This window comes from Rhea americana, unplaced genomic scaffold, assembly GCF_003343005.1.
Source record: "Rhea americana isolate MKP2758 unplaced genomic scaffold, rheAme1 scaffold_404, whole genome shotgun sequence".
Classification (NCBI taxonomy): Eukaryota; Metazoa; Chordata; class Aves; order Rheiformes; family Rheidae; genus Rhea; species Rhea americana.
The window spans coordinates 42,245-68,088 of NW_028186540.1; the positions used below are offsets into that span (position 1 = coordinate 42,245).

The following is a 25,844-nucleotide window of genomic DNA, read 5'->3' on the forward strand; positions in this document are numbered from 1 at the left end:
GGGCAGGGGGACGTGAGGGCAGAGGGCCCCAAGCTGAGGGGTTGGTGGGGGGCACGAGGGGAGGGGGCCCCGGGGCAGGAGGGCACCTGGCGTGGGGGTGCCGGGCTGCCCCGCCTGGGCCGGCGGCGGTGCCGGTAGCGTCGGCGGTTGCGTTCCTCGCAGGCTCCAGCGTCATGTTCTACCTGGCGGCCGCCGTGTCCGACTTCTACGTCCCCACCTCGGAGATGCCCGAGCACAAGATCCAGTCCTCGGAGGGGTCCCTGCAGGTGAGACGCCCCGACGGGCTCGCCCCCTCCCCGCTCCTGACATCCTGCCTCATCCAGCGCCTCGGCTGCGGGAGGCCGGGGGCTGGCCGCGGATAAGGCCTGGGAAAGCTGCAGAGATGAGATTGCAGTTGGTTTCATTGCAGTCTGCTGATCTATTTCCAAGATGTACTTGGAACAGTTCCACTATGAAGTGAAGCTGTAAATTCCCTATTCCCTTAGTTTTTGCCCTTTTCATGTATTAAAAGGCGTTCTAGAGTTTTTACTGAAACTTTTTTTCCTACTGTCTTCTCCCAATGTAGATCACAATGGAGATGGTGCCAAAAATGCTGTCTCCTCTGGTCAAGGAATGGGCTCCGGAGGCATTTGTTATTTCCTTTAAACTGGAAACGGATCCCTCGATCTTAATTGAAAAATCACGGAAGGCTTTGGAGAAATATCGTCACCAGGTGGTGGTAGCGAATATCCTGGAGTCGCGGAGAACCTCAGTTATTATTGTAACCAAAGACTCTGAAACGCCATTATCTCTTTCTGACGAAGAGATAGCTCAAGGCATGGAGATAGAGGAAAAGATAGTGAGCTACCTTCAAGATCAACATACAGCATTTATAGAGAAGAAATTCTGAGGATCACCTCATTCCAGTTCTGAATGAACAAATGAAATTTTACTAGGGAGGGAGTGGAACTGGAGCAGTTCTCTGTCACAGGTAAATAGAATAATACTCACTATGGGAAAAGCTGCCGTCCAAAACTGTATAACTTTTCCATAGCTTCATAATGGTTATTGTGGCTTGCTTTCAAAAAGAAAAATACACTGAAATGAAAACATTCCAAAGGATGATATTTGTTCTAGTTTGTAAAGAAGGAAATAATATATTGCGTTATTTTTGTCCCCTAGACGGGAGGATAAGGTGATGGAGAAATGGTATATATGTATGTATATAAAAGATTTTTCTTGAATCTGCCTTTTTGAAAGTTACTTTTTGAAATCCTGGACACGAGGGAAGGAGTTTGCAGAAGAAAGGATGTGTTTTAGTTTGGAGTGGATCTACAGAACTGGCAATCAACTGATACTGAAAGTGAATGGGGAAACGAGTGAGTGTGGCAGAAGATGACAGAGAATGAAGTGATAACAGCAAGCAACTTTGGAGAGCATCTGTTGCTCCAAGAAGGATCTTCTGGACCCAACTTTAGCAGCTCTGCTCAGAAGCACAGTTCAGTGCAGAAATGGTAATAGTTACCACTACTGTGATTCTTTTTTGAGCTTCCTCCTCCTGAATATCGATTGGGAATCAGTAACTGTTGTAGGTAGTGCTGGGAAGAAGCTGGCAAGCCTACCATGAGCATTCAAGGAGCTGAGGACTGAGAGGGGAGTAGAGGAATGGTTATGAGAAAAAGGGCAGCAAAATAGGTATTGTAACAGTGTCTTTAAAGCAGCTGTCACACAAAGGTTTCCTTTGCCAGCTGGGGTTTGGAGGTAAGGAGACAGCACCGGGCACAAGTGGTGGTCTCTGGACGTGGCTCAGGAAACGAGCGCTTGAAGACAGAGCAGCCGATGAGGAGGTGAAGACTGATGAGGTAGCAGCGATCAACCTTGGGAAGAGAACTACATCTTAGCTGTCTGCATGGAGTTAAAATTGGAGCCAGTTAGACCTAGAATCAAGGGCACTGGTTCTCTCAAATGCTGCTTTCATATAATTACTTATTGTGATCATGAGGAACATGTGCTTGGAAGTTGGTTGTGTGCACCAAGACAAAAGGATTAAAAAACCCCGACTACTTATTGCAGCTCCACTGTTGTACAACTTGTGTCTATTTATATTCTTCCTTTGGAATTGATTCACTGGAAGTCTGTGAACAAAATGGTAATGCACAATAAATGCAGCTTTCGCACTGTAGTCTCTCCAGGGTGAGTTTGCGCTCTCTTCAAGACCATCAAACTTTCAAGGAGGCAACATGCTGTTGTAATGACAGTGATCACCTGAAAATTACGTGCATTCATAAAATGAGGAAAGCAAACCCAGAAGAAGAAGAGGCTGAGAAGAACATTAGCACAGGCTCAGCAGGCCAGGAAGGAGGGTTGAATGACCAAAGGAATCTGAGCAGTTCGGATGCCGGCAGTGTTAGAGCACTTCTCGTTCTTGGATGCATTTTGCAGTAGGTATGCTTATAGCATTTCTGAGCAGCCACTGCAGATCYGAGGCCATCTGCAGCATGTTTTCTGCAAATGCCAGGCTCTGCTCAGTCGAAGGTCCTTGCTTGCTCACTGCAGTGCTCCTCTTGGAGAAGTACTTGGTCCTTTTCATACTGTCCTCTCGTGTGTTTGTAAGTCAGCTCTGCAGGACAGAGTCTGCTTTGTGCCTTGCAGTTTCTCCGCTTTGGGTTCATGTGCTCGCTGTTTGCTTTGCATTGGGGAATTCATTGGTCTTGGTGCGCTCTGGGTTTAGAAGAAGAATTGGAAAAATCTTCAGACCTCCTTGCAAGAGAAAAGCTTTGTTTTTAGAGCTCACTGAAGTCTTTGGATAGGTCCATCCCAAAATCAAGGAATCAGAGTGGACTTAAGCTGCTGGCGTGTGGTGTACAGCGGGAGGAAGACGCGTACGAGCAGAACGGGAGCGGCGAGTCCTAAACGCTGTCTTAGCTTCGTGCCCCTGGGCGGCAAACCTCTCTTCAGGCGGAGGCCTGGAGCGACGGGGCTGACCGGGGAGGAGCGGGGGGCAGCAGCGAGTTCCCAGCGCGGGGGTTAACTCTGTGTTAAATCACTGCTGCAGAACACCTTCGCCCTTGTCCTGCACCGGGCCGGTGCTGCGGGATGGGAGGTCCCGGGGGGCGTGGTTTTCCCGCGAGGGGCGTGGCTGTGGGCCGTAGGGGGCGTGGTTTTCCCGCGAGGGGGCGTGGCGGCGGGCTCGGGGGGCGTGTTTTTCCCGCGAGGGGCGTGGCTTTGGGCCATAGGGAGGCGTGGTTTTCCAGCGAGGGGGCGTGGCTTTGGCCGGCGGCGGCAGGGGCGCGGCGTCGCAACCAATCCGCGGGCCCGCCCGGCCGGCTGGCGCCTGCCGTTGCCATAACGCCGGGGCGGGGGCGGGGCCCGCGCCTCATGGAGGCGGTAGCGGCGGCCGCTGCGCCGGTGGCCGCCGCGGCGCGGTGCGATCCGGTCCGGACCGGTCGGAACCGGTCGTGGCGGGGTGGGGAGCGGGACATCGAGCGGCGCCGCGCCGAGGAGACGCGCGAAGTAAGGGCGGCGGCGGCGGCCCTTCACCCTGCCCCGCCGCCCCCAGGCCTGGGTCGCGGCAGCCTCGGCGCCGCGGGGCCTCGGGGCGGGCTGTCCCCGCGCTCGTCCGCGCTCCGCGAAGCCGCTGCGCGGCCTGGCGCTTCCCCGCGGCGCTCGCTGGTGAGGAGGGGTCGCTAGGGAGCAGCGCAGGCGCGCCGCGCCGGTGGGGGGGCGCCGGGGCGGGCTGCTCTGGGCTGTTCCGTAGCCTTTTTAGGTGCCACCTGATGAGTCACGTTTTGGGAGGAAAAAAAAAGACATATGTGAATGGTGCTTTTGTAGCTGTAAGACTTTATCTCTCCCGGCATGTACTCARATAAGTAAAAGGCACGAAGAAGTAGTGTTCTGTAAATGCTTGCATTTATCCTGCAAACGCTGAGGGGAGGGGAATTGCGAGCTCACTTGTGCCAGCAACTGGCTGACAAAGTAGCTGTAAGTGCACTCGAGCACRTGTTTTCTTTTTTCCCAGGTGGAAAGCTACGTTGGTCATGTCCGTAACTTGTCAGAGGAACAAGATGCTGTCACTACTGAGTGCGAAAGAGAAGATGAACAGCTCAGACTTGAGCTGACACAGCTGCACCTTCAACAGGGTGATCCTTTCCCTCTTCCCTAAAACACAGCCCAAGCAGGTGTGTTAACAAGTAGTGGTGTACAGGGGTTTGCTTTGTTTTGTTTTTCAAGAAGCTACAGAGTTTACTGTTATGCTCCTGAGCATAGGCTCTTAATCTCTTYTGCTCTTCAGGGACTAACACCACCAAAGCAAAGCTTATTGCGAACAGTTCCACATTCTCCAGGATRAACTGGGACCTGGAGGCTAGCAAGGAGCAGAGACATCGTTGTGTACTGATGGGTACTGTAGAACAGTGTTTCTTAAGGAATCCTCTTAGACAGAGATGCATAGTATGTTGGTTTGAAGGTAGGCAGAAATATTCATGGAATATTAAAGTGGATCTGTAATTGGCTTGGATATTCTTGTCTGCTTTACTGCYTTTATTCAGTGACCTGGGCAGTTCCTCACTTGGTACGGCAGCAGAGTCAAATGAAGCATCTTCTAGGGGYGTGCTCTTTGAAGAAGAGAATCGACTGTGCTGTTTGTCATTTGCCTTTGGCTTTGGTTTAGACAACGTTCCTGTTTTTTTAGAAAGCACTTTGAAAGCCATTGATAGTCCATGATGGTGGTAGAAAACTTAAAATCTTGTACCATATGCTTRTTTTAGTATAGTCATTTTGCTTAAAACAATTATTTAATTCGTGTTTCTCTTTCTACAAATAACTTTCTACAAATAAATTCTGGATTCATCTCCAGTAAGGTAACTTTATTTTGCTATTTTTAGTGCTTGTTTTGTTCTTCCTACTGTTCTGCTGTGCTTTGAGTACTGCTCGTAGCACACCATTACTGTTAACTCTTCTTTTTGTGTTGTGTGTTATCCTGGGCCTGTGATAAAACTGGAGATGATAAAGAAACTGTCCAAACTGTGCTTGCTAAGTGGAATTTTAGTGCAGAAAAAGTGGGACTGCAGGGAAACTGATTGCATTTTTTGAGTCTCTGTCCAGTTCTGGTCAGCCTGCGGGTGTCAGGGAGCAGGTCTGATGGAGTAGCTTTGAAAAGATGGGCGTGCGTAAGCACCATCTGAAAATCTGGTTCTTCTGTGGCATCCCTGGGCAATCACAGCCATTATTCAGTCTTGAAAATGCTAATACGCAAGGATTTACAATGAGTAACAACCCTTCCTAGCATTGCTGYGATAGAGAATTTTATTCCTGCATTTTTGTGTCTTCTCTCATTTTCCCCACGAGGTGGCAGACGAATGACATAAATGTARTGAAAGCTGGGTTTGCATTTATTTCCTCAGAGTGACTCTGCTCCCTTCAGTATTGTAAGGATTTTGATGGCTGTTGAGCAATAATTAATGCTCAGACTGAAACAGAGATCTATATACTTTTCACCAGTGGGTTCCTAATTGCAACCAAGCTGTTACTTGCCTGTCATCCCCCAGAGGTTTCTGGGACTCCACAGTGCTTTGATGCTATACAGAGTTACAGGACAGCTTTGGGGGGGATTTGTTTTGGAATACTGCTGTCAGACTTTTAAGTCTTCTTATTACCTTATGTGTGGCAGTGGCTGCAGTCCTGTGATRTGTCCCAATGGCTTAGCAGTGTGGGCAGTGGTATCCCTGCGTGGATAAAGCCTCATAAAGGGCAAGACTGTGAAGCTATTGCCAGGAGTTGTTGTTTGAACTGCTCCTCTGAAAGGCGGCTTTGGTATGGATGCCCTATAGCGTGTGTTGTACCCTGYCTTCTCCTGGTCTGCCCTCTGTGTTGAGGGATGCTGGCCCCGAYGCGTTTTGGGATGTTTGTAGATAACTTCCTCGAGGGGTTGACCTTTGGAAGTCAGCTGCTAGTTGCGGAAGCACTCTGTGAGTGCAACAGTGTTGGCATGCAGTCAATGTTGGTTGTGTAGGGCAACACCTGGGTCCTGGCTGGGCTGTTCTGCCTGTACACACCATTGTTTCCCAGAAGAACGAGGCAGTGGGGCTGGCAGAAGGACTAGAATTCCCTTCTTCCAGAAATGAAGATTYGTTTTCTGCTTAGCACATGCACAGCTTCTTTGAGGGAGACTTAAGACTGCTGGTGGAGCAGTTCCTGAGGGCCTGAAAACATGCTTTCTTGTTCGGTGTCTGGAGCAGCTTCGTATTGGAGAGATCAGAGATATCTCTGAAACAAAGATGTCCTGGATTCTGGAACCGCAGCGTGTGATTACTCCAGAGTGCCTGGATGTCCATGGCTCTGGACAGTCTATGACCCAGCTCCTCATAGTTTGTGTGGGTTGTTCTGTGTTCTCTGAACATTCGTTCTTATATCTGCCATGTTTTTCTCTTCTTTCCCTTTTTTCCTCCCAACTTGTTCTTCTTCCTCCACAAAAAAATGCTGACCATCTCTGGCTCAGAGCTGCTGTGTGTGCTGATCGATGTGCTTGCACATAGTCCCTCTGGCATCCAGAAATAAAACTTCTTAGCCTATCTCATAAAGCATTAAGTCACCATTGAAGTTGGTGACTTCAGTTGCTCTCTTTTCTCTTAGGCTTCTGTGAGGCTTTGGCCTTGCACTGCTCCACGTCTCTAGTGTACCAGTGTTGCCTGTTGCATGACAGCAGGGTTAATGCTGCATCACTTCCTCTGTTCTCAGGGCCTCTGCTTTTCATCAAAGTTTGTGCAAACTGACACAGAAATGGGGGGTGTAGGGCAGGCTGAATGTAATGAGCTACAAGCTGTTCATGCTCTAGGTCTTATTCTGCCTCTTGTTTTTGTAGGGCAGCTGGTTATCTTCACTGGGGGAAAGATGGTGCTACAGATCCGGCTTAAAAGGTGGGGTTGGAGACGGGGGTCTTGTGAAAAGGAAGATGCCAGTTGTCTGGGATTGCTGAGAAAAAAATTGTATAAGGCAAGTCCAAAGGATCCTGCCCAAGAGTTTTGGGAGGCTTGAAATGATAGAGTTTAGGTGGATGAGAGCAGTTGATGATGGAGGCTGGTTCAGATGGGTGGTACAGTTGAAGGGCAGGCCTGACCTGAGTGTTGGGGTGCAGGTGGACGGGATCTGTTGTGATCAGAAAGGGTGGTGACAGCTGGGAATTACAGCTTTGGAGAGCTACGGTTTGGAAAGTGAATGTATTCTGAAAAACCTGTGAAGAGAGAAAAATCACTTGAGTCAGCGCTCGGTATGGAGTGGGCTCACTGTTCCAAAACCAGTTAAATGGATCAGAAACTGTGCTGATCCTGGGATTGCTATGAGCAATTTGATCTGCTGTTTTTGATGACGAAAAGCAAGATTAAACCTGTACTTCTTGTGTGGAACAGGCCCAGAGAGTTACTGCTGCTCAGCTGAAGGTTAGTAACCAATTCCACTGCAGTAAACCAATTGCCTGCAATCACGTGAATGTATGCTGGGCTTTTAGCTTATAATAAAGGTGAAAATTTAAAGGATTCATGCTCTAGTGTAGCTTGTGCTATCTGCAGAGACCAGCCTCTATTGGTTTTATGTTGAGCTATTGATTGTAGCTGTACCTCATTTGGTCCCTCTGCCCAGTGACGTTTTTCCTTTCCTCGAGGCAGTTCATAATCCGTTTCCAATGGTTCTCATCCAATATGCCTTGATGTTTTTGGAAGGCAAATCAATAACTTGTGCGCTGCATTACGAAAAGCTTTTATAAAACCAAATGTAGCAGTAGTAAAATACAATGCTGTTAGGGACTTGCCTCTTTTTTTTTTCTTTTTTTAAAAAAAAGTCTTAGCCGAAGCTAACAGCTGTACTGCTGCTGTACGAGGCAATACAACTTCTCATTGTGGGTATGATGGTACCCGTGAACTCCTTATTTCTGTATGTAAGGGAGAGAACCTTCCTGCCATGATGTGTTTGCAGATATGAAATTTGCCTCCAAAGAAGTGTTAGTGCAGTTAATGCTTGCAAATGGGAATATGTCAGTGCACGGTATAACGTTGTTCATGCAGCGTTGTTTTTCTCAGATAGGTCACGCTGAATATGATAGGGAAGGTGTTTCTGAGATGCTCATAAAACATCAGTGTATTTTTTTACAAGCAGGTAATCTGTGCTGTATGCTGCAGTCTCGTCTTACCTTCTAACACCTTTCTCTCTCTTTAGCCTGGAGAATATGTCTAGATCCTGTCACCCTAAACTCTATTTCTCTGTCTGTTTTGTAGGTTGGGTATAAGGAAAGTACTTGCCAGTTAAGATGCAAGTGCTTTATCAGTGTACAAGCAGTTGTATGAATTCAGACCGTTTGTCCCTTTAATCTATTGTCTTGTTTCTGGCCATAAGCAGAGCAGAGGAAGGTGCAAGAACCATATATTATATTGCTTATAGGATTAGGTGAAACCGTAGGAAGACACTACAAGGCAGGTTAGAGGCAAGGTGTTTTTCTCAGTTTAGTATGAACTGTGGGCTCTTCTTAATGCGTAAGGAGCATGTGGCTAGCTATTCTTAAACTGCAAAATGAAATGTTTTGCTCTGCGTCACACAGAAATGCTGCAAGTCAGCCATATTTGACCTCCTCACTGAATGAGCTGCAATTTGTAATCAAAGGTAAAGGCAAACAGGAAACCGCAGGGTGTTTTCCATCCATAGGGCTGGACAGAGCTGATGGCAGAATGYAGAGTGGAAACATGTGATTGATTTGAGCCTTAGGCTTAGGATGAGATTGCACTGAGTCTCCTGTTAAATCCGGRGTATGGAAGCGTGGAGCAAACTTGTCCAGAGCTGTTTATGTATCCTCTGTAAGAATATGAGGACTATTTGCTCTGCCTAACTTCAGATATTTAACTTTAGCTCCCTAAGTGATGACAGAGTATAACTATCCCTCACTCCTCCATGTAAAACTCACAATTACCCTTGATTCCTATTTTATGGCACTTGCAAATCTCTATAATCTAGTCTGGGTAGAAATTGGGAGCAGAGTTTGTTGTTTTTCTTTTTAGTCTGAATTAATTACTGGAGCAAAAGTAGTAAATTGTGAGACTGCTTGGAAATGAGCTGTCTTGACATAGGGAGGTTTTGGAAAGCCCTTTCTTTGCTTAACAAGCTGTTAGATCCAATGCAGGAGTTACTGACATGATCATGAGGGAGACAGAGTGGTCCTTGGTTCTCCCAGCAGTTTGGTTCTCCCATTCCCAACCATGCAAACAAGGGGCTCTTTTTAAATAATAGATTTGTTATAAGTGATCCTAAGCATTGTGCAAAATAGAATTCAAAGCAAACGGGAAACAGCAGGAATTGTTTTTCTCCTTGGTTCTGAGAAACAACATACTTGGAAGAGTATAAACACTGTTGTATACTCCTTTCAGCTAGGGTGGCAGAGCCAACTGTGGTCACAGACACAACAGTGCCTAGCTATAAACAACTTCTCTTGCAAATGCCATCATGGCTTATTTGCCTTGGGGGTCATTGAGTCTTTAAGTTTTGCTCACTACAGTCGTCTTAGCCATAATTTTGGGGTACATGGTGAAGAAAAAAAACTAGCAGTTTTAGTCTATAGGATTTCTGGCTTCTTTAATCTTACAGGAGACCTTTAAACAACTGATCTGCATTACCAGAAGCAGTCCTAAGTCTGGGATTTTAGCCATTTTTGGAGGAATTGGGTTAGAAACACTATTAAGTGAGTGATTTCTAAAGTTATGTTTTAAGTACTCGGAGTCCCTTTGTGCCCATGGGACTGCCATTCCTCTGACTCCACTTCAGGCCCTTCCTGATTTCTCGCTGTGCGTCCCTACCACATCATGTGAGATATAGCACCCTGACCTCCACCACTGACTGCAAGCAGCACACGAGGCATGCTGTATATCGTTGCTGTGCATAGGAAAAAAAAGATATTCAGGCAGTACCTCCTTTCTGCAATAGTGGTGTTCTGCTTATATGAGTGATGCAGCATTTTGTGTCTCTTTCCAAAGAAAATGCTGGTTTTTTGTGATTGCCTATTCACCTGTTTAGTTTCTCAGTACCTTTTTAAATCTACTGTTTAATTTTCAGAAAGCTGTGTTAAGGGGTAAGAGGGTTGAAGATAAGTAGGTTGGTGAAACTCAAGTGTTGGGTAGAGGAAAATGGTTGTTAAAATTCCACCACTTGAAGAAAGGTTGGAGGACTTGGACTAGATGCAGTATGTGTTATCGCTTGCCTAGCAGGCAAGGCAGTGGATGTGAGGGGAGACATCAGGGAATAAGGCTGACATAGTGAGTGAGAATGGGGGATAGAAGGAAGCAAGAGGAATAGAAGCAGGAGAAGAGGTTAAATGTTTTATGAGTTGTTTGCGACCTCCAAGACGAACTGGGGCTGTTGTAGTGGGGAGTGTTAAGAGGACTAGGGACGCAGATCTGCAAGCAATCGGGCTTCGTTTGTTCGTTTGCTCATAGAAAATTTTGTCTTACAGAAGCCCAGCTGAAGGAGGTCGAGGAGATGCTGGAACAGGAAGGCTTGTCTGAAATAGCTCACAGTAATGTCAGTGAACAGATTGCTTATTCACTGGTAGAGAGAGCCACGCTGCTGGGGAAACTGGAGACTGCGGATCAAAAGCTAAATTCGTACAGCTACGTAGACAGGCTGTGTGCAGCACAGCTTCAGGTACCCTCTCTTTTTGCTGCTGAGGCCAACTGTGAAGGTGCACGAGGGAGAAGGATGTTTTTGAGAACTTTTTGATTAAAAATATTTCTCTCTATGAGAATGCTGTAGATTCCTAATGCTAAATCACTTCTGTATTAGTTTATACACTCGTGTATTTGCGCTTACTTTGCTCCTGCATCTTGCAGAGGGATAATTAATGAGATTGTTTTTAAGAGAGAAAATGTTGAAGAGTGTGTAATATAATATAGTTCTGAAGATCCTTACTGGGTAATATTCACTTTCTACTAATCCAGCTGTTCTTGACAGTTAAGTATTTAATACTGGATGAGTGAGTTCCCTTGGAAATCATAAACTTAAGAGAAATCCTCCTTAGTCTTTAAGGTGAAGTTAAAATTTTTCATTGTCCAAGTGCTGAGCTAGAAAATAGAAGTTTTAAGCTACTTTCTGATTAGAAAAGGAGTTCAGTGAATACATGTTGCAGCATGACTTAACTGGCAGGTTACAGAACACCATCCAYGTCCTGAGACTTTTTGTCTGAAGTTGAGATGAAGAAAGCTAACAAATGTTAGAGAGGCAACAGCTGCTGCACATCAGAGATGCAATTTGTGAGCAATCTCCTCTATTAGAGGAGACTGCCACCTCCCTCCCAGCAAAGACACTGACTTCCAGCTCCTGCTGAATATAGCCATCTCTGGGAACTAGAGCCCGGGAGCTGTTGGGTCTTGTAGGTGTTTCTCCCACAGTGCTGTGCTTGCTGGCCCTGTTGCAGATCACTCAGTCTACCCTTGTGCTGTAGTTGCCTCATCCTTAATTTAGTTTTGACAGCAATGGCTATCAAATTGCATAGGAGCATAAATCCTGCAAAAAGCAGCCAGCCAGACTTTGCAGGAAAGCCTTCGTGGGAATAGAGAGGACTGGCAGGGTTTGGTGACATCCAAGTCAAAGCTGGCTGGAAGCAAATGGCTAGGACAGCAGGTGGAAGAGTTGTGGTATGGACCTTTTCRTTTCTGTCTTGTCTTTCCTCATTACCTTGAACCTTCTGTAGCTGAAAGAAGCTAAATTTCTATTTTTTCACTCTGACAATACTGATTGGAGGTGGAAAGCATCTTGGCCTTCTCTGGCCAGGTGAAGGAGGGAGGAGACTCAGCAGCCATCTGGAAGCTCAGGTTGTTCTGAGCCACATTGCACCATCTGACCAAAAGCAAAAGGCAGAGTTTCAGAAAAGAGCATAAGAGGAGGGCAAATATTAAGCAGCAGTTTAATGGAATTACTCCCCTTGCTTGTATTGGTGCACAGGACCCAAACTACAGGTGTTATCTTTGTATCTGGTAGTCCTTGATGAATTATTTTTTTTCTTCTGTGAATTTATTTGGTTGCTTTTTGAACCCATGCAGTTTTCTTACATCCTCAATATCTTTTAGCAGGGACTTTGACTGTTCTGCTACTGCTACCTGAAGTTCCTTTGTTTCAAACTGCCATCTCTTGGCTTCATTTGAAGCCAAGTTCTTGTATTAAGAGACAGTGAGTAACTGCCTTTTTTCTGACTTCTCTGTGCCACTCCAGATTTTACTTATCTCAGGAGCATCCATTTCAGGCTGGAGAGTCCCAGTCTGCCTACCTGTTRTCGTGTTTGGTGTCATTCATGATTCATCCAGAGTACAGTAACATTTTCAGACACAAGTATCCAAGTATCTTCCTCAGAATCAAGGAATCTGTTTACTGTGAGGAAGAGAAACTTCACTGATACACTGTGTCCTGCTCCTGGCTAGAAAATATCCCTCTGCAAAGCCAGAATAGTCTGCCTCGGAATGCCTGTCACTTGATACAAATGTTTGCTGCAAACAGACCTTTTTTCCCCCCTGAAGAGTTGTAATAGAAACCCCACTGTATTTAAAAAGAGGAAGCAAAGCTGTAACCTTCAAATGAAATGCCTAGTTAACTATGTTGGCTATTGATCATTTACCAGGTACGATCGAATTTGCTCTTCAGTACCTTTGAAGAGTTGGTGCTGAATAAGGGAAATAGGCTAGATCAAATGAAGAAATCACATGCCTGCCGGTCCACCGTTGAATCCAAACCTGCCTAGATGGAGCTCTGCCTTCAGAAGATGCAGCTGATGGGGACTTCTATCTAACAGCCTGGTGGTTAAAGCACTTGCCCAGGAAGGTGTAAGTGCAGATTTCTCATCAATCACTTTATAGGAATTCAACTTACATTTTTCTCTCCCTGAGGAGAGGCCTGTCCTCCCTTGAATCGCTACTGAGCAGCGAAGGCAGATGATTCCTGGAGCCAGGAGAGCAAACAGGCAAGGAGCATGACTGCAAGCAGGGGTTAGGGCRTGGGGTGGGAATCCTAGCTTCTCCTTTTGCTCTTATTTCTTCTCCTTTGTGCAAAGAGCTGCCTTAGGCATAAGTCATTTAAATGATTGAGACAGCAGTACCAGAACAGGCACACCATGACTGAAATCCCTCTCTACCAGGCTAGAGAGTTTTGTTTTTTTGTTTTTTTGTTTTTTTGTTTTTTGCTTGCTTTTACATTCTTGTGGATCCCTCTGGCTGCAGATGGGATAGAGTGGAGTCTTCTGCTTCGTGGGTAAATCCTTTAACTGCTCAGCCATCAGTTCCTATCCAGTAAACCAAGTTAAGGTTATGGGAGATGAGTGGGGAGTAGTCCAACCTCTTAATTCTACTGCTTTTACTAGCTTAGCTCTAGCTGGAGAGGAGAGGGAGTACAGAAGCTGGGGTGAAGACTACTGGGGAAGAGGTGGCTGCTGAAAACCRAATACTGTGGTCCTGAGTTGTCCTCTGAAAGGCAGGTAGCCTGCCAGCTCCTTCCTCTGCTAACTGGAGGCAATCAGATCCTGTCGTCGTTCTTAGATGAGCTCTGGGCCATCTAGGCCCTTGCAAGGACATTTCTGTGCATAGTTCTCGGCCCTTCAGATGGGCACTGGCAGCTTGAAGTTCAGCACCATTCATCACTCAGCAGCAAGCAAGCTTTAGGACCAAACATAGATGTGCCTTGTCACTTGTGCACCTCCAGGATAAGTAGCTGCAGGAGCACCTATTTTAGGAATTTAATTTCCTGCTGTCAGTCATGGGGCAGAGGAGTGACAGGAGATGATGGGGGTCTTTCTAAGGAGGTTGATGCATGAAGTCCTCAAGGATGCTCAAATGGTAACAGGATGAAGTTACTAAATTGAAAATRCACAGTTTTAATGAAATAAGTTGAATATATTCCATAGACAAAGAGAATCTGGCTAGGAGAGTAGAACATACTGCCCCCTAACAGAGACCTTGAATGGCAGAGACTTCCTAGATTAGGAGATGCTTTCCAGTGCTCCTYTAATGATCACGCACTATGTTTCTGTAACAAGACTGGTCTTGACTGCTAGGTAAAGTTGTTGCAGCTGTGCTGCGTGGGGGATAGAGCCAAGGCAAAGCCTTCCAAGTAGCAATAATATCTTTTTATGGGCTATCTGTGTGTAAAGAACAATGTGAAGTTTTCTAGATTTTTTTCTAGTGCCTAGCGTCAGAGTCCCTCTGTAGGTGAAGCCCAGCCTGTTAAACACCTGACTTCTGCCAACTTTTCATTCTTCTGTTTAGAACAATGAGACTTACTAAAAGAAAATGTATTCTCACATGATCAAAAGAATTATAAGCCTAATGTTCCTAATTTCTAGTCAAGCATAAATTCTCTGCTGTTCTTATTTTCTTCTTGTGTTTTTAAAACTTGGTGAAAGGCAGATATTGGAGATCGATTTTTCAGGAAGACAATTTCTTTAAAGCAGACTATCCTTCTCCCAGTGATGTCATTTATGTCCGTGTTTGTAATATACGGACTCTGATTAAGCACTCCATTCTTTTGGTTAGTACACTTGTTTTACAGAATCATCAGAGTCATAGCACTGTTAAAGGTTAAAAGGTTAATTGCTCTTCTTACTCTGTTAAGTGGAACTTGTAATCTTTTTTTATATTCAAGTGAATTATTATATGATTGCTTCATTTTTATACCTAGGATCCGAATACTTTCTTGTCTGCTACAGAAATGAATGTAGCTTTTAGCTAGACTGCTCAAGCGTAATTGATTTTTGATGTGTCCTCACTAATGCAAAGAGCTAGGATACAAACATTCATCTTAGTGTAGTTGCATCCRTATTTACATGAAAAAGTGCTTTTTGAAGTCTGGAAGGGAAGCCTTGCATGTATAAGCACATTTCATGGGTCTACAAAATGCTGCAAAATCTTAATGACCCCTCCAGCCCTCCTGAGTGTTAACAAATCCTCAGTGCTGGTTCATGTGCACAGGCTGCAAGGGCTGTAGGAAACTGTTAACTTGGTAAGCACTTCAAAAGAAGCAGAATATGGGGAGGTAACCCAGCATTACTGTGAYAGAGCACGTCAAGCATACTCAGCATCAGTACATTTGTTTGTGCAGAGCTGAGCCCATAGGCTCTAAAAGGAAGACACTAAGGAGATCATGGGTTTAAGAAAAGTGGTGAACCCCCAGAGTACCCAGTACTAACAGTGTAGCAGGCAGCAGAGGAGTTTTCATGGGGATTTGGGATCTCTCTGGCTGAAACTTACTCTTTAAATAAAAGGCATGGCAACAACCTCTTGCTAATCAAGATGTGTTAAAACTGAAAATGCTGCACGAAAGTGTCCAATGATACACGGCAACATGCTTTTCTGTGATGTTGACTTATTAAAATCTCTTTCCATGCAAGGATGAGTTTGATCACATTCATCAGACGTTAGAAGGTGAACTCCAACAACAGTGTGAATCCATGTGGTATACCAAAGAGACATTGAATAAGGTAATACATTTATATGTTTTTTTGCCTATGATATGACACATAGCTATTATTCTAAACCATGAGTCTATTCTTGAGTATGCTGTGATGTTTTCTTGTTTGTTTTTAGCTGATAGGATGCGAGTCAGCTCTGAATGCAGGCTGTGCAGCCAAGTCAGCTTGTTACTACACGAGTTAAACACTTCTGCTGAGAGCCAGAGTTAACGTCKTACTAACTTTGGGTCAGGACTGGCTTATAGGCACTCATCTGCGTTTAATTACAGCTACAAAGAAGAGTGGAGGTAGAGTGGGTTAAAGTCATGGAGGTGGGAAATAGCTTTAATATCAGCTGAAATTACTTTTCTGCGGTATCTCAGGTCAGTGGGTGAAGTTTCTGGCTCCAGCGCTCTAGGAGCAAGTGCAGGCTGGAAGAGGAGGAGGTTGGCATTGCCAGGCAGGCTTGGAGCTAGCTCTCACAACAGTTGTTAGACTACAAATGCAGACTTGACTTATCCTTGGAGTAAACTGTCACAGGGTGTGGTGGAGCCTTCAGCTTGGGAAACCGCATGTGTTCTTTCTGTCTGGACTCGGGTATTGGCGGTAATTATCCCTTCTGGCCTTCAAATGTATTTGAAGACACACCTTAATTAATAGCATTATCTTAGGGAGCGGAAAACAGAGGAACAGCTCTGGCATGCTGTTGAACACCTACCAGGAGTGCGCTTTGACATGTGTCAGTGGGGAATAGGGYTACCTGCTACATGTCTGTCTTCTGCCTCGGCAGCAGCTTTGTGCTCTCTGTGCTTGTGTTGCCAGTCCTATTGCAGCATGTCGGGAGTASTGCAGAGGGTCTGGCTGGATCCTGTCACTGGAAGGATTGCCTTGTTTCTGTTGAAGCATTAGTGCTTGTGTTTCAGTCTTGCAGGGCAGAGCTGGAGAGAAAACAAGCATTGCGTGCAAGAATTCAACAAGATCTCAATGAGGCCACCCAGAGACTGCAGATGGCCCACAGAGAGATCCAAAGGCTGACAGACGAGCTGGATGCACAAAGAAAGGAGCAGAGCCAAAAARGTAAGAGCTTCTTTTCCTACTCTGCACTGCTCCAAGTTACTAGCCTGTGCTTAGCCTGGCTTTCAGACAAAAACTACCTGTGCTTCAGGTGAGAATTGCAGGTGTCCTCCACCTCAAAGACATCTCTGTTCAGCATAAGCCTTGCACTTTACACCCAGGGAAGTTTCCTGTGTCCTCTCTGCTTGTAATGTTAAAAAAGTGACAGATGTTAGCCTAGTGCCTAAGAGATCTGAAATGCAGATACAGCCCCTGTTAAAATGATCACTAAAGCGAGATGCTTCACTGCTGCCTCCCTTAGGAGATTCTCCCAGTAAAGCACTGTGCTTTGTAGATGCTTGTTATCTGTGTTGATCAAATTGTCYCCAAATCTGTGAGGCAGAATTTCAGTGGAGAACAGCAAGATGTGATGAGGTAACATGCTCCTACCCCATGCTCCTTCGCAGCAAACAACTCACTTAAGGAGTCTGGCACCTATCTGGTCACACTTTATTCTGTGGCATCAGTATCATTCATGATATTGATCCCACATTTTATGCACAACACTCGGACTAGTAACTAAATCTTCTAGGCAGCCTCCAGCACCATCATTTACAGCTTTTTAATCAAAGGCTGTGAAATAACTGCAGTGCGCAGGTCTACTTGGTATATTGATTGGTGAACACACGCGTTTGGGGGCATGGAGCGAGAGTTATGTCACAGCTTCCAAACAGTGCTGCTTCTCCAGACTGCAGGCGGGCTGCAGCGTGCGACTTCTCTGAGTGGATCCTAGCCTGCCTGGGGGATCTATGTGGAGCATGCTAGGTTTTTTAAACCTTCATAAATATCAAATGAACATGAGACTTTTCAAACTGTGAGTAAGGGTTTAAGGCTTGATGTGTCTTTGTGCTYTATTCTGCTGGGGGTGACAGTGTGCAGGATTAGTGTTAATAACTTCCCCTGATGAGATATAGCTGCATGCCTTCTCCCTGTGAACTTCAGAGCCAACTGCTGTGTAAATTGATTGGTTTTTCTAATGCAAAACTAAATGTGATCTCTGATCTTTATTAAACTCCATTTAATCAGTGTATGTTGGTTCTATGCTACCTTGTAGCTGCTTGCTTGCATTGAAGAGAAAATATAATACTCCTTTTGAGTGGTTTGTAGCCAAGTTCTTGGGTCTTTGGTGATTAAACATTTTAAATCACGTGCAATGGTCTAACTGTCTGATTTTTTTTCCTGATTTTTCCTTCAACTCTGTAAGTAACAGGAATGCATTTAAAAACATTGCTGGAGTTTTGTGTAAAGAAACATACAGATAGTTCTGCTGTGGCAGTTCATCTCTGTTATTCTTGTAGATTCTGCCTCATGGTCAGCCCTGCAAATGCCTGAGAGCTGGGAAGGAGGAGTGAACGAACAGAGAGAGAGTGGTTAAGTAATGTGTTATGGCACTCAGTGATGTTACTTACTAGCAGAGCAGATTCAGATTTTCTTTTTTCYAGGACTTTCTGTAATGAGGAATGGGCTTTTCAGCTGAATGAAGTTCTTGACTTTCATTTTAAATCACAAAACTGAAAATCCAGTATCAAAATCCGTGTTGGAAAGCAGGGCTTTTTTGCCAGCTYGGGACAAAGAAAGTCAATATAGTTTATTTTCCCTGACAAAAAGTCAAATTTATACCGAAAAGGGGGAAAAATAAAGAAAATAAAAAAAAAAAGTCTTTACTCCTGTTTCCTGATAAAGAAATTTCCCCAAATTGTTCTAATCTGAAGCACGTTCTGCATGTTCACATCAGGTCTGTCCACAATGCTGGTTCTGTCTGGAAGTTAATCCAAAGCGTAGCARATGTGGGCACTGTGGGTGTTTGGGGGGATTTGAACTTGCATGTGAGCTCAAACACTGAATGAACACGACGAGTTTTAAAGTTTTAAAAAGTAACTGTTCGCATATTTTCAGAACTTATTCTAGCTGTTTGTGAAACCCATACCTAAATATCTGAGGTGAGGCATTTTCCTTGGTCTAGAGGTAACCTCACTCTCTGGAATAGCTACAGAGAGACTATGCAGTGCAATGCAATTTCAGAAACTATATTTATGTGATAGCCTCCCTCTTAGCTTGGTGGAGGCCAGTGGACAAACCGGTATTAAAGCAGCCAGTCAGATGTTTGTCTTGACTATGTCCAGATAGAATTGAGCTGCAGAAGGCCATGGAGCAAAACAGCAGATTGGACAAGGAAATTCTGGCACTGCGAGCCCGAGTTCAAACRCTCGACTTGGAGAGGAAAGCTTTCCTTGATCTGGTAAGTACCCGCCTCCTTGTGACTTGTTCTCCTGGTGGTGCAGTGGCACCGATGGGCCCCTGCGTAGCCAACAGTCCTGAGAGATGGATCCTGACATTCAGCCCTGTTCTTTAGTCTGTCCTGCCTCTGTATTTCCTCTTGCTTCTATTGCTTGTGCTCAAATTGAGTATATGTTTTAGGSCTTGCAGGATAGGGTCCTAAAATGCTTGTCTTCCTCTGCCCAGTGTACTGRATCAGCCTGATACTTTCTGTTACTAGCCAGTGTTTGTACATAACTGAGGTGGTAAACAGAGTCAGCAATGTTTCTACCTTTTCTTAAGGATTGTTAATTAAAAAAAAAAATGAATGAGGTTATTCCAAAACCCAATACTACTTTTTTTTTTTTTTTTTTTTTTTTTAACAATTCTTGATTTATTCTCCTGTTTTGAGGTCAAACTTTTGTTGCTTTTTAATATGGCTACATTGATCTGCTCGGTGATAATAGAACAGAAACTTCTTCATTTTGTGGGAATTTTCTTAAGTGAATGTCATTACTATTAGTTGAATACTTGACATAATAAATTTAGGATTTTATAAATGCAGTGACCTTTGTCAGCAAGACTTAATGAGCTTGTGTATAGTGAATGAATATAACAATTCTGTTTCTGTTCCTAACTCTCAAACTCTTTGTATCAGTCCTTCAGCAGCCTATAATTGGTTATCAACAACCTATAATTACTTATGCTATCCCAGCACAGATAGCTCAGGAGCTCCCTTCCAGTTCTCTTAGATTAAAATTAGTATTTTTAAATGTAAGTGACTATGAGAATACCATGCCTATCTCTAAAGCCGTTACTCCAAAGAGTAGCAAAGATTTACTTTCTTGAGTAGAACGTACTCACATTTGAGGATTTCAAAATTTTAGTATATAGTTTTATTCCTTGACTTTAAAAAAATCTCCAACCTTTAATTGGTAAAATGCTAGAGCATGTTTTATTACAAACCACATGAGATCATCCCCTAGTCTTCTTTTCTGTCYGTAAGTTATGGACAGCAGCATGAGTCGACTGGCCAATTGACCATGATTTAGTGGTTTGCAGGAGAATCCAAAAGCATAAAGATKTTCTAAGAAATAGTGGTTGTGGTCTGTCTTTTCCTCTGCAGTCAGTCCCGTTAGGGAAAGAGAGACGTGTAAATGATCAGTAACTGACATAAATAAGGAAAAATTGCATACTGCATAATTGCAGTGTGGCGTTCCTCTTCTTATTACTCTTTATCCCCCTAAATAGTGTGAGGCCACATGCCTGTAGCTAGCAGACGTGTTCTCTTCAGCTTGAGTAGTTAATAACTCTGCAGTTTTTCTATGGCAGATTTGATGAGAATCTTAATTCTGCAAGATAGCAAGATGAACATCTGCCAAAAATACATGGAACTGTTTTTATTTCATAGGTTGAACAGCTCAAAGAGGAGATTTGCGAGTATCAGAAGAGCGGGAAACAAGGACTTCCATTCCCCACACCAAATGAGACTGAAGAAGTTGCGGTGTGCTTACTGCAGGTATTTTTGAGGGCCTTTTGTTTGCCATTCTACAAGCTAATTGAGCAAAGAGTCCTCATTCTGCGTTTCAGTCCCATGACATAGATGAAGAGGTACAGTTTACAGTGCAGAAATGCTAATATCTTCCTTTCTACCTATTTGCAAGCGCACCCTGTGCAGCTGGGATGTAGGATTCGTTTGGGGCTTGAAGAATACACTAACGTGCAGTGCACAAAATGCCTTTGTAATTCTCATGRGACTTGGAAGGCTTTGTTCCTACGGGCAGTGGATTAGCTAATGTAGATAGATGTTGCTGATGTATCTTATGTCTTCTAGTTGTCCCATGAGTTTATGACACTTGAGTAGTTTTGGAATCACCTTGTCCTAAGATTTCAGTCTTAAATGTGTGCTAAATTTTCATTTTCTCTTTAGACACAGGGCACAAAGGATGAAGGGAGGGTTGAAGGAGACTACATTCCAGGCCACACTGACTTGGATCAAGACGAGGGATATCAGGATAGCGAAATACTTCATAAAAGGTGACTGATGTAAAAAATCTTCATCTGTTGTGTTTTTGTAGTGGTTTATCTGGCTTTCTGGGCAGTGGTACTCTGTCTTACAGAGTGCATTTAAGTGTTAGCTTTGTTAATACTGTGCTGCGAGCTCTCTTACTTTGCTCTCAGGTCAGAAAGTTTGCAGATGAAGAAGTCCTGAGTGTGTGCTTAGCCCTGGGTATCAAGAATGCAGGTTTTCCTGCAGCATGTTTTCTGGCACTTTCTCTAGCTTGTTCTTCTAAAAGAATAGTTGTTGGGCTTTTGTGGCTCCCTGTAGATGAATGCATTGTTTTCCAACCTGTCTTGCCCCTGGGAGAGTTTCTTCTGGGTTTGGTTGCTGTCCAGGGGGCATATCAAGACACTCTACTTTCAAGCTTAAAACATCTAAACTGGGATTTTAAGGGAAACGAAAGCTCCATTCTCCTGTGGCCTGCTCAGAGAGCAGCTGCTGCTGAGCCTGTTCTAGTAGGCCCAGAGGAAAAAAAGGGATCTGTTCCCATCCTGCAGTTTCTTTTCCTTTCCGCTGCAGGGTGGGGAAAGGGTCAGTACGAGCCTGTACCCCTCCCACCTCAGGCAGTTCACTTCACCATTGCCTCTCTGCTATTAGCATCCTCCTGCCTGACAGTTCTCTTCTCAAAGCCCCATTTTTTGCCCATGCAGACCCTGTCACCAGTAATTCCCATCCACTGCCACCTAAAGAGCAGGGACCTGCTGCGTGCAAGACTTGAAATCGGCAGGACAGATATGATCCATTCATTATGGTGCTGGGAAACACATTGACTCTTCCTCATCCTGGAGCTTTTCTGGTGATAAGCATTTTGGCTGTGTGTTGATGCATTCACAAAACATAGCCTTGATGTTGTGATGTCGGTTTTGCATAGGTGCCGAGAGGTGATTGAAAACATTGAGGGCAGGAATTCGCATCTCCTTCACAAGCTGCAAAAACTGGAGCAGGAGCATGAGGATTTGGTTGAGCGTAATGAAGAGCTGGAATCTATTCTAGGAGATACACAGATCCAGACCAAGCAGGAGAAAGAGCAGTTTGAGAGTGAGGTAGAGGGACTTCACCAGAAAGTAAGTAAGAAATGGAAGAAATACTGTCTGGTTTTGTTTAATTCTAGCTGCTTTTCTGTCCACATGTTGACTGTTAAAATAAAATGACATTTGGCCTAAAGCTGCATGCTGCTTTGTCTAGTTTGATTAGAAATACCAATTCCAGAAAAGAGGGGGGAAAAGGAGGGAAAAATTCAGTGATCTGTAAATGGCACTTGCTTGGAAGTATAGATCCCTGCAAGACTGCAGCAGCTTTGTCTTTTCCAACTTTTGTGTCCRCCCTTGGGTGCTTGAGCAAGCACTGTTAACTAGTTTACTCATGCATCTACAAGAGTGAAATCAGGCAACGCTCCCTTCATGTACAGCCTTTCTGTATGCGTGGGCCACACACCCTTCAGCCTCTTGGCTGAGCTGAAACAAAGCCTCTGTGGTTCGTATTTGAATTGCACTATTTTTCTCTGGAGCTATTTCTTCTGGGCTTCTTGCAGCTTGCCAGGCTTGGAAGCTCTTATTTCCCCTCAGAGGCTGTCCTGAGACATCAGTGCTCCTCATAGACTTCACAATCAGTCTCCTTCAAGTGCTGCTTTGCCAGCGTGAATGGGCAGATGTTTCTGCTGCCTATGATGGTTCCTGAAGAGCAAGTTCCAGGGAAGCCCCGAGTCTACCTGGGGCTCAAAGCAGAGGCACGRTTGCCTGCAAGAGATTTTCCTGAAGCCCATGAATTCTGCCTTGTCTCTGGCAGGCCCTGGTAAAAGGCCAGGCCTTGATTTCAATCTCTAGTCCCTCTCCAGATGAGTCCTACAGATGAAAACAATCACTGTGGGACAAGGGTGCCCCTTGATCCCAGGAAAGACCCTGTTTAAGTGCCCTAGTGACAAAAGATTGCAGTTTTCATTTCCCCCCAACACCGCATTGAAGGGACCTGCCAGCGCATTGTGACAAACAGTGAGGCAGTTTTGGGTGCACAGAATCTGTGCTGCCTGTGGACAGCCCTGCCTGAAAATCCCAAAATTGAGAGGACAGAGAGTTTTTCTCTTTCRTACTTGTTTTCTCTTACTGCAGCAGCTGCTGTTGAATGGGATGGGCATGGCTGGATATCACCTTTTGAAGAGCTAGGATATGCTCATTTATCTGGAGAAGCTCTGCTCAGTCTTGATCAAGAAGTGATTTTACTAGTCTCTTCATAAACTGTCTCCAACTCTGTCTTGGGCACCCTCAATCCAGGGCTARCTAGATCGTTTCCTGTTGATAAGACAAGGACAGGCTGTTCAGGAGATCCTTTGACTTTTGGAGGCTGATAGAAAGTCTTAGTTATTTCCACAAGTTCCCTCATTCACATGCAACTATCAGGAAGTCTCTGGGAAACTGCAGAGGTGAAACACCAGGGCTCAATTAGCCCTGGAAGTGTCAGAGGCTTCCTTGCAAGACTTGCWGATCCATCTCCTTCCATGCTTTCAGCAAGGATTAGGCTGCTGTTGAAGCTTCTCAGCCTAATACTGCCTTTGTCAGAGTGATCTTTAGCCTTAATTTGATTAGGAACTCCCCATTCCATTTAAAGTAGCTTTGTGAGGAGCATCCTATGATCTTATCTATAGAGGAATGTAGGTACAGTCGAGTGCCTGACAGTTTAGGTACTATCTGCTGCTTTGTGACTGCTTGCCTGCCTGCAGGCAGATACTGTCTGCAGCATTTGTGGAGCATCACTACCAAGGCATATGATCCCTTATAGACAGGCAGGACAGCTGAAGAGGTACCTTTTCCCTTCCAACTTTTAGCCAGAGAGAACAGGAAACCAAAAGCTGATCCTACTAGATGGGTTTCTCCCCAAAAGGCTGGCTGTGAAGGTCTTTACCTTTGGTTGAATGAAGGCTTTGCTGCTTGGCCAAGAGTTTTTCCTTCTTTGGGCTGAGTTGCCCTATTCTTYCTGTCTGTGGCTAAGAGATGCTCTCTGGAGTTACCATGGTCTCAGGCTGCCAGGCAGCAGGACCAGCTTGTAGCATCCCTAGAGGGACTTGGATTTCTGAGCCAAGAAGGAAGCGTGCAGACAGGTTTTTAACTGGGAGCGAATGGTGCTTGGACATGTCCATACGTTTGGTTTTGGGTTAAAAGGTGTTGTACAAAGATGGTACATGTGTAAGGGCATATCCCTTGTGAAAGTTGGAACAGCTACACGTCTTCAAGATGAATTGTTAAAGGAATTCACCTTTTCTTCCTTCAAAGTGGCCTCTGGTTCTGAGGGAAGGTCTCCAATGATGGTGAGACAGACTGAAGACATGATAAAATAGCTTCTGAAGGATGAGGATCTGGAAGATGTTGTGTTTCTAAGTGTCTAGCTAAGGAGCYAAGAGCAGGCTCTGACCATGATGGGAATGGCATGAGGTCTGTCCRCCATGACTATGCTTTTGTTAAACCAAAGTTCTGTTCAGTCTCACATGAAAATGTTTCCCTTTTTCTCACTAAAATAAAGAGAAGAAAATCACTCCTCTGCAAATGAAGCAAAATGCATTTTCAGTTTGGAGAAGTCCCTTCTATGCTTGGTTTGTTATTAAACAGATCCATGGGAATGCTACTGTGGGGAATGCAGGGTGAACGCTGCAGGGAGCACCAAGTAGCCAAGGAGATGCAAGGCATTCTGGCCGGCATGTGCTTGGCAGCCACTGAAGCTGCGTTTTGCTGGGCACAGAAAAGCGGCACGTAGGACAGCAGAGGAGAGGCAGGCAGGCCACAGGGAAGAGGAGGAGGGTGGATTAAGGCTCATCAGGATCCAAGGTCTGCTGAGATGGAGGACTGCAAAGCTGCGCACACTRTCTCTGAGTGGCTTTTTGGTGCTTTGGATGTCACAGGGGAAGAGCCACATGAAGGCAGGTGCATTGGAGCCCTGAGAAAGCAGCTCTACTGGGTGTTTGCCAGGCTGCCCTGGGTGAGGAGTGCTTGGAACTCTTTTCTGTTTTGGCATGCCTACGCAAATCCTGACCCATTAGGCTGCTGACACAGAACGAGGACACCAGAACACAATGCGAGTATTGTTCTGTCYTTGGGTGAGATATATCTGCCCAATTTAAATGCTTAGAAGTTAGTGGCCTGGAGGAAAAAAAAAAGCAAAATGTTAGAATGGCATAGCTGGACATCAAGTTCCTGACTAAGGTGTTTTTTTKTGAGGAGTGGGTTATTTAGCTCTTGAGATCCCTTCCAACAGCTCCAAAGTCTTTTTGAACCTCCAAGCGATCATTTGGTCATGTACCAGGAATAGAGCGTATTGCCCTCCAGCTCTTCTGTAAGAGACCAGGATGCTTCACCCCACCAAAACAATCTTTGCTCTTATGCTAAAAGCTCAAAAACATATAAGGAAGCCTGTGATTCTGGGGGCCTTGAAATAATTTTCTTTTAGTACCTGGCTTGGTAACACCGTCTGTCATAGAAAACTGTATCATGTCAGCTTCCCTCTGCATTAGAGATCATTCCCTGCTGGGAGCTTCAACAGAATCATCTTGTGTCTGAAGCCCATCAGTGAAAGCCAAACTCTCCCTTTTAGGCTTTGTCTGCTCTTTAGTAATCACTTAAGGCAGCCTGGGATTTGGAGAGACATAACAGTTCTTTGATTTTGCACTCCCGTCAGAAAGGAATGAAAAATGACCTCTGAGTACATGCAAAAGAAGAGTGAAAAAAGCAGAAGGCATCTGAGTGCACAGTGGAACAAATGGATGTTGTTATGGGCAGAGCTGAGTAGTTAGTGCCAATACTTGGATTTTTCAGAAGGGTCTGTAGGAACTGTAATCAGGATGGGAAATCAGTGTTTTGAATTACTTTAAGCCCTGTAAAAATYGAGGACTAATAATTATCTCTACAAGATGCCCCACTCTGGAAAACTGCTCAGGTAGAGGGGCAAAATCAGAGTCCAGCAAAGCACTGAATTCTGCTTTTATCTTTTGACATG

At 44.9% G+C, this 25,844-nt stretch overlaps 2 protein-coding genes across 4 annotated transcripts in view; both read left to right on the forward strand.

Annotated features, from left to right (window-relative positions):
* The first annotated feature begins 111 nt into the window (after positions 1 to 111).
* On the forward strand, positions 112 to 2,161 carry PPCS (phosphopantothenoylcysteine synthetase). The gene is made up of 2 exons (XM_085314470.1): positions 112 to 266; positions 566 to 2,161. The coding sequence occupies exons 1-2, from the start codon at positions 174 to 176 to the stop codon at positions 887 to 889; spliced, it is 417 nt and encodes a 138-aa protein (XP_085170596.1). The 5' UTR covers positions 112 to 173; the 3' UTR covers positions 890 to 2,161.
* A 1,905-nt stretch (positions 2,162 to 4,066) lies between these two features.
* CCDC30 (coiled-coil domain containing 30) overlaps positions 4,067 to 25,844 on the forward strand; it is a 37,727-nt gene continuing 15,949 nt past the window's right edge. The window contains exons 1-9 of one of the 3 annotated variants that reach the window (XM_085314467.1): positions 4,067 to 4,157; positions 10,463 to 10,653; positions 15,377 to 15,466; positions 16,360 to 16,513; positions 17,848 to 17,919; positions 18,673 to 18,788; positions 20,217 to 20,324; positions 20,736 to 20,842; positions 21,739 to 21,931. In XM_085314467.1, coding sequence (XP_085170593.1) covers positions 10,489 to 10,653; positions 15,377 to 15,466; positions 16,360 to 16,513; positions 17,848 to 17,919; positions 18,673 to 18,788; positions 20,217 to 20,324; positions 20,736 to 20,842; positions 21,739 to 21,931 — 1,005 coding nt within the window. In that variant the 5' untranslated portion in view covers positions 4,067 to 4,157; positions 10,463 to 10,488. Of the gene's footprint in view, positions 4,158 to 10,462; positions 10,654 to 15,376; positions 15,467 to 16,359; positions 16,514 to 17,276; positions 17,364 to 17,847; positions 17,920 to 18,672; positions 18,789 to 20,216; positions 20,325 to 20,735; positions 20,843 to 21,738; positions 21,932 to 25,844 lie in introns of those variants that run through there. The other 2 variants (XM_085314468.1, XM_085314469.1) reach the window with 2 other exon arrangements.

Bases quoted from the DNA above. Each gene is read 5' to 3' on its own strand.
- PPCS (XM_085314470.1), top strand. From the start codon at position 174: ATGTTCTACCTGGCGGCCGCCGTGTCCGACTTCTACGTCCCCACCTCG. The intron at 267-565 runs GTGAGACGCCCC...CTCCCAATGTAG, and splicing joins CCTCGGAGGGGTCCCTGCAG to ATCACAATGGAGATGGTGCC.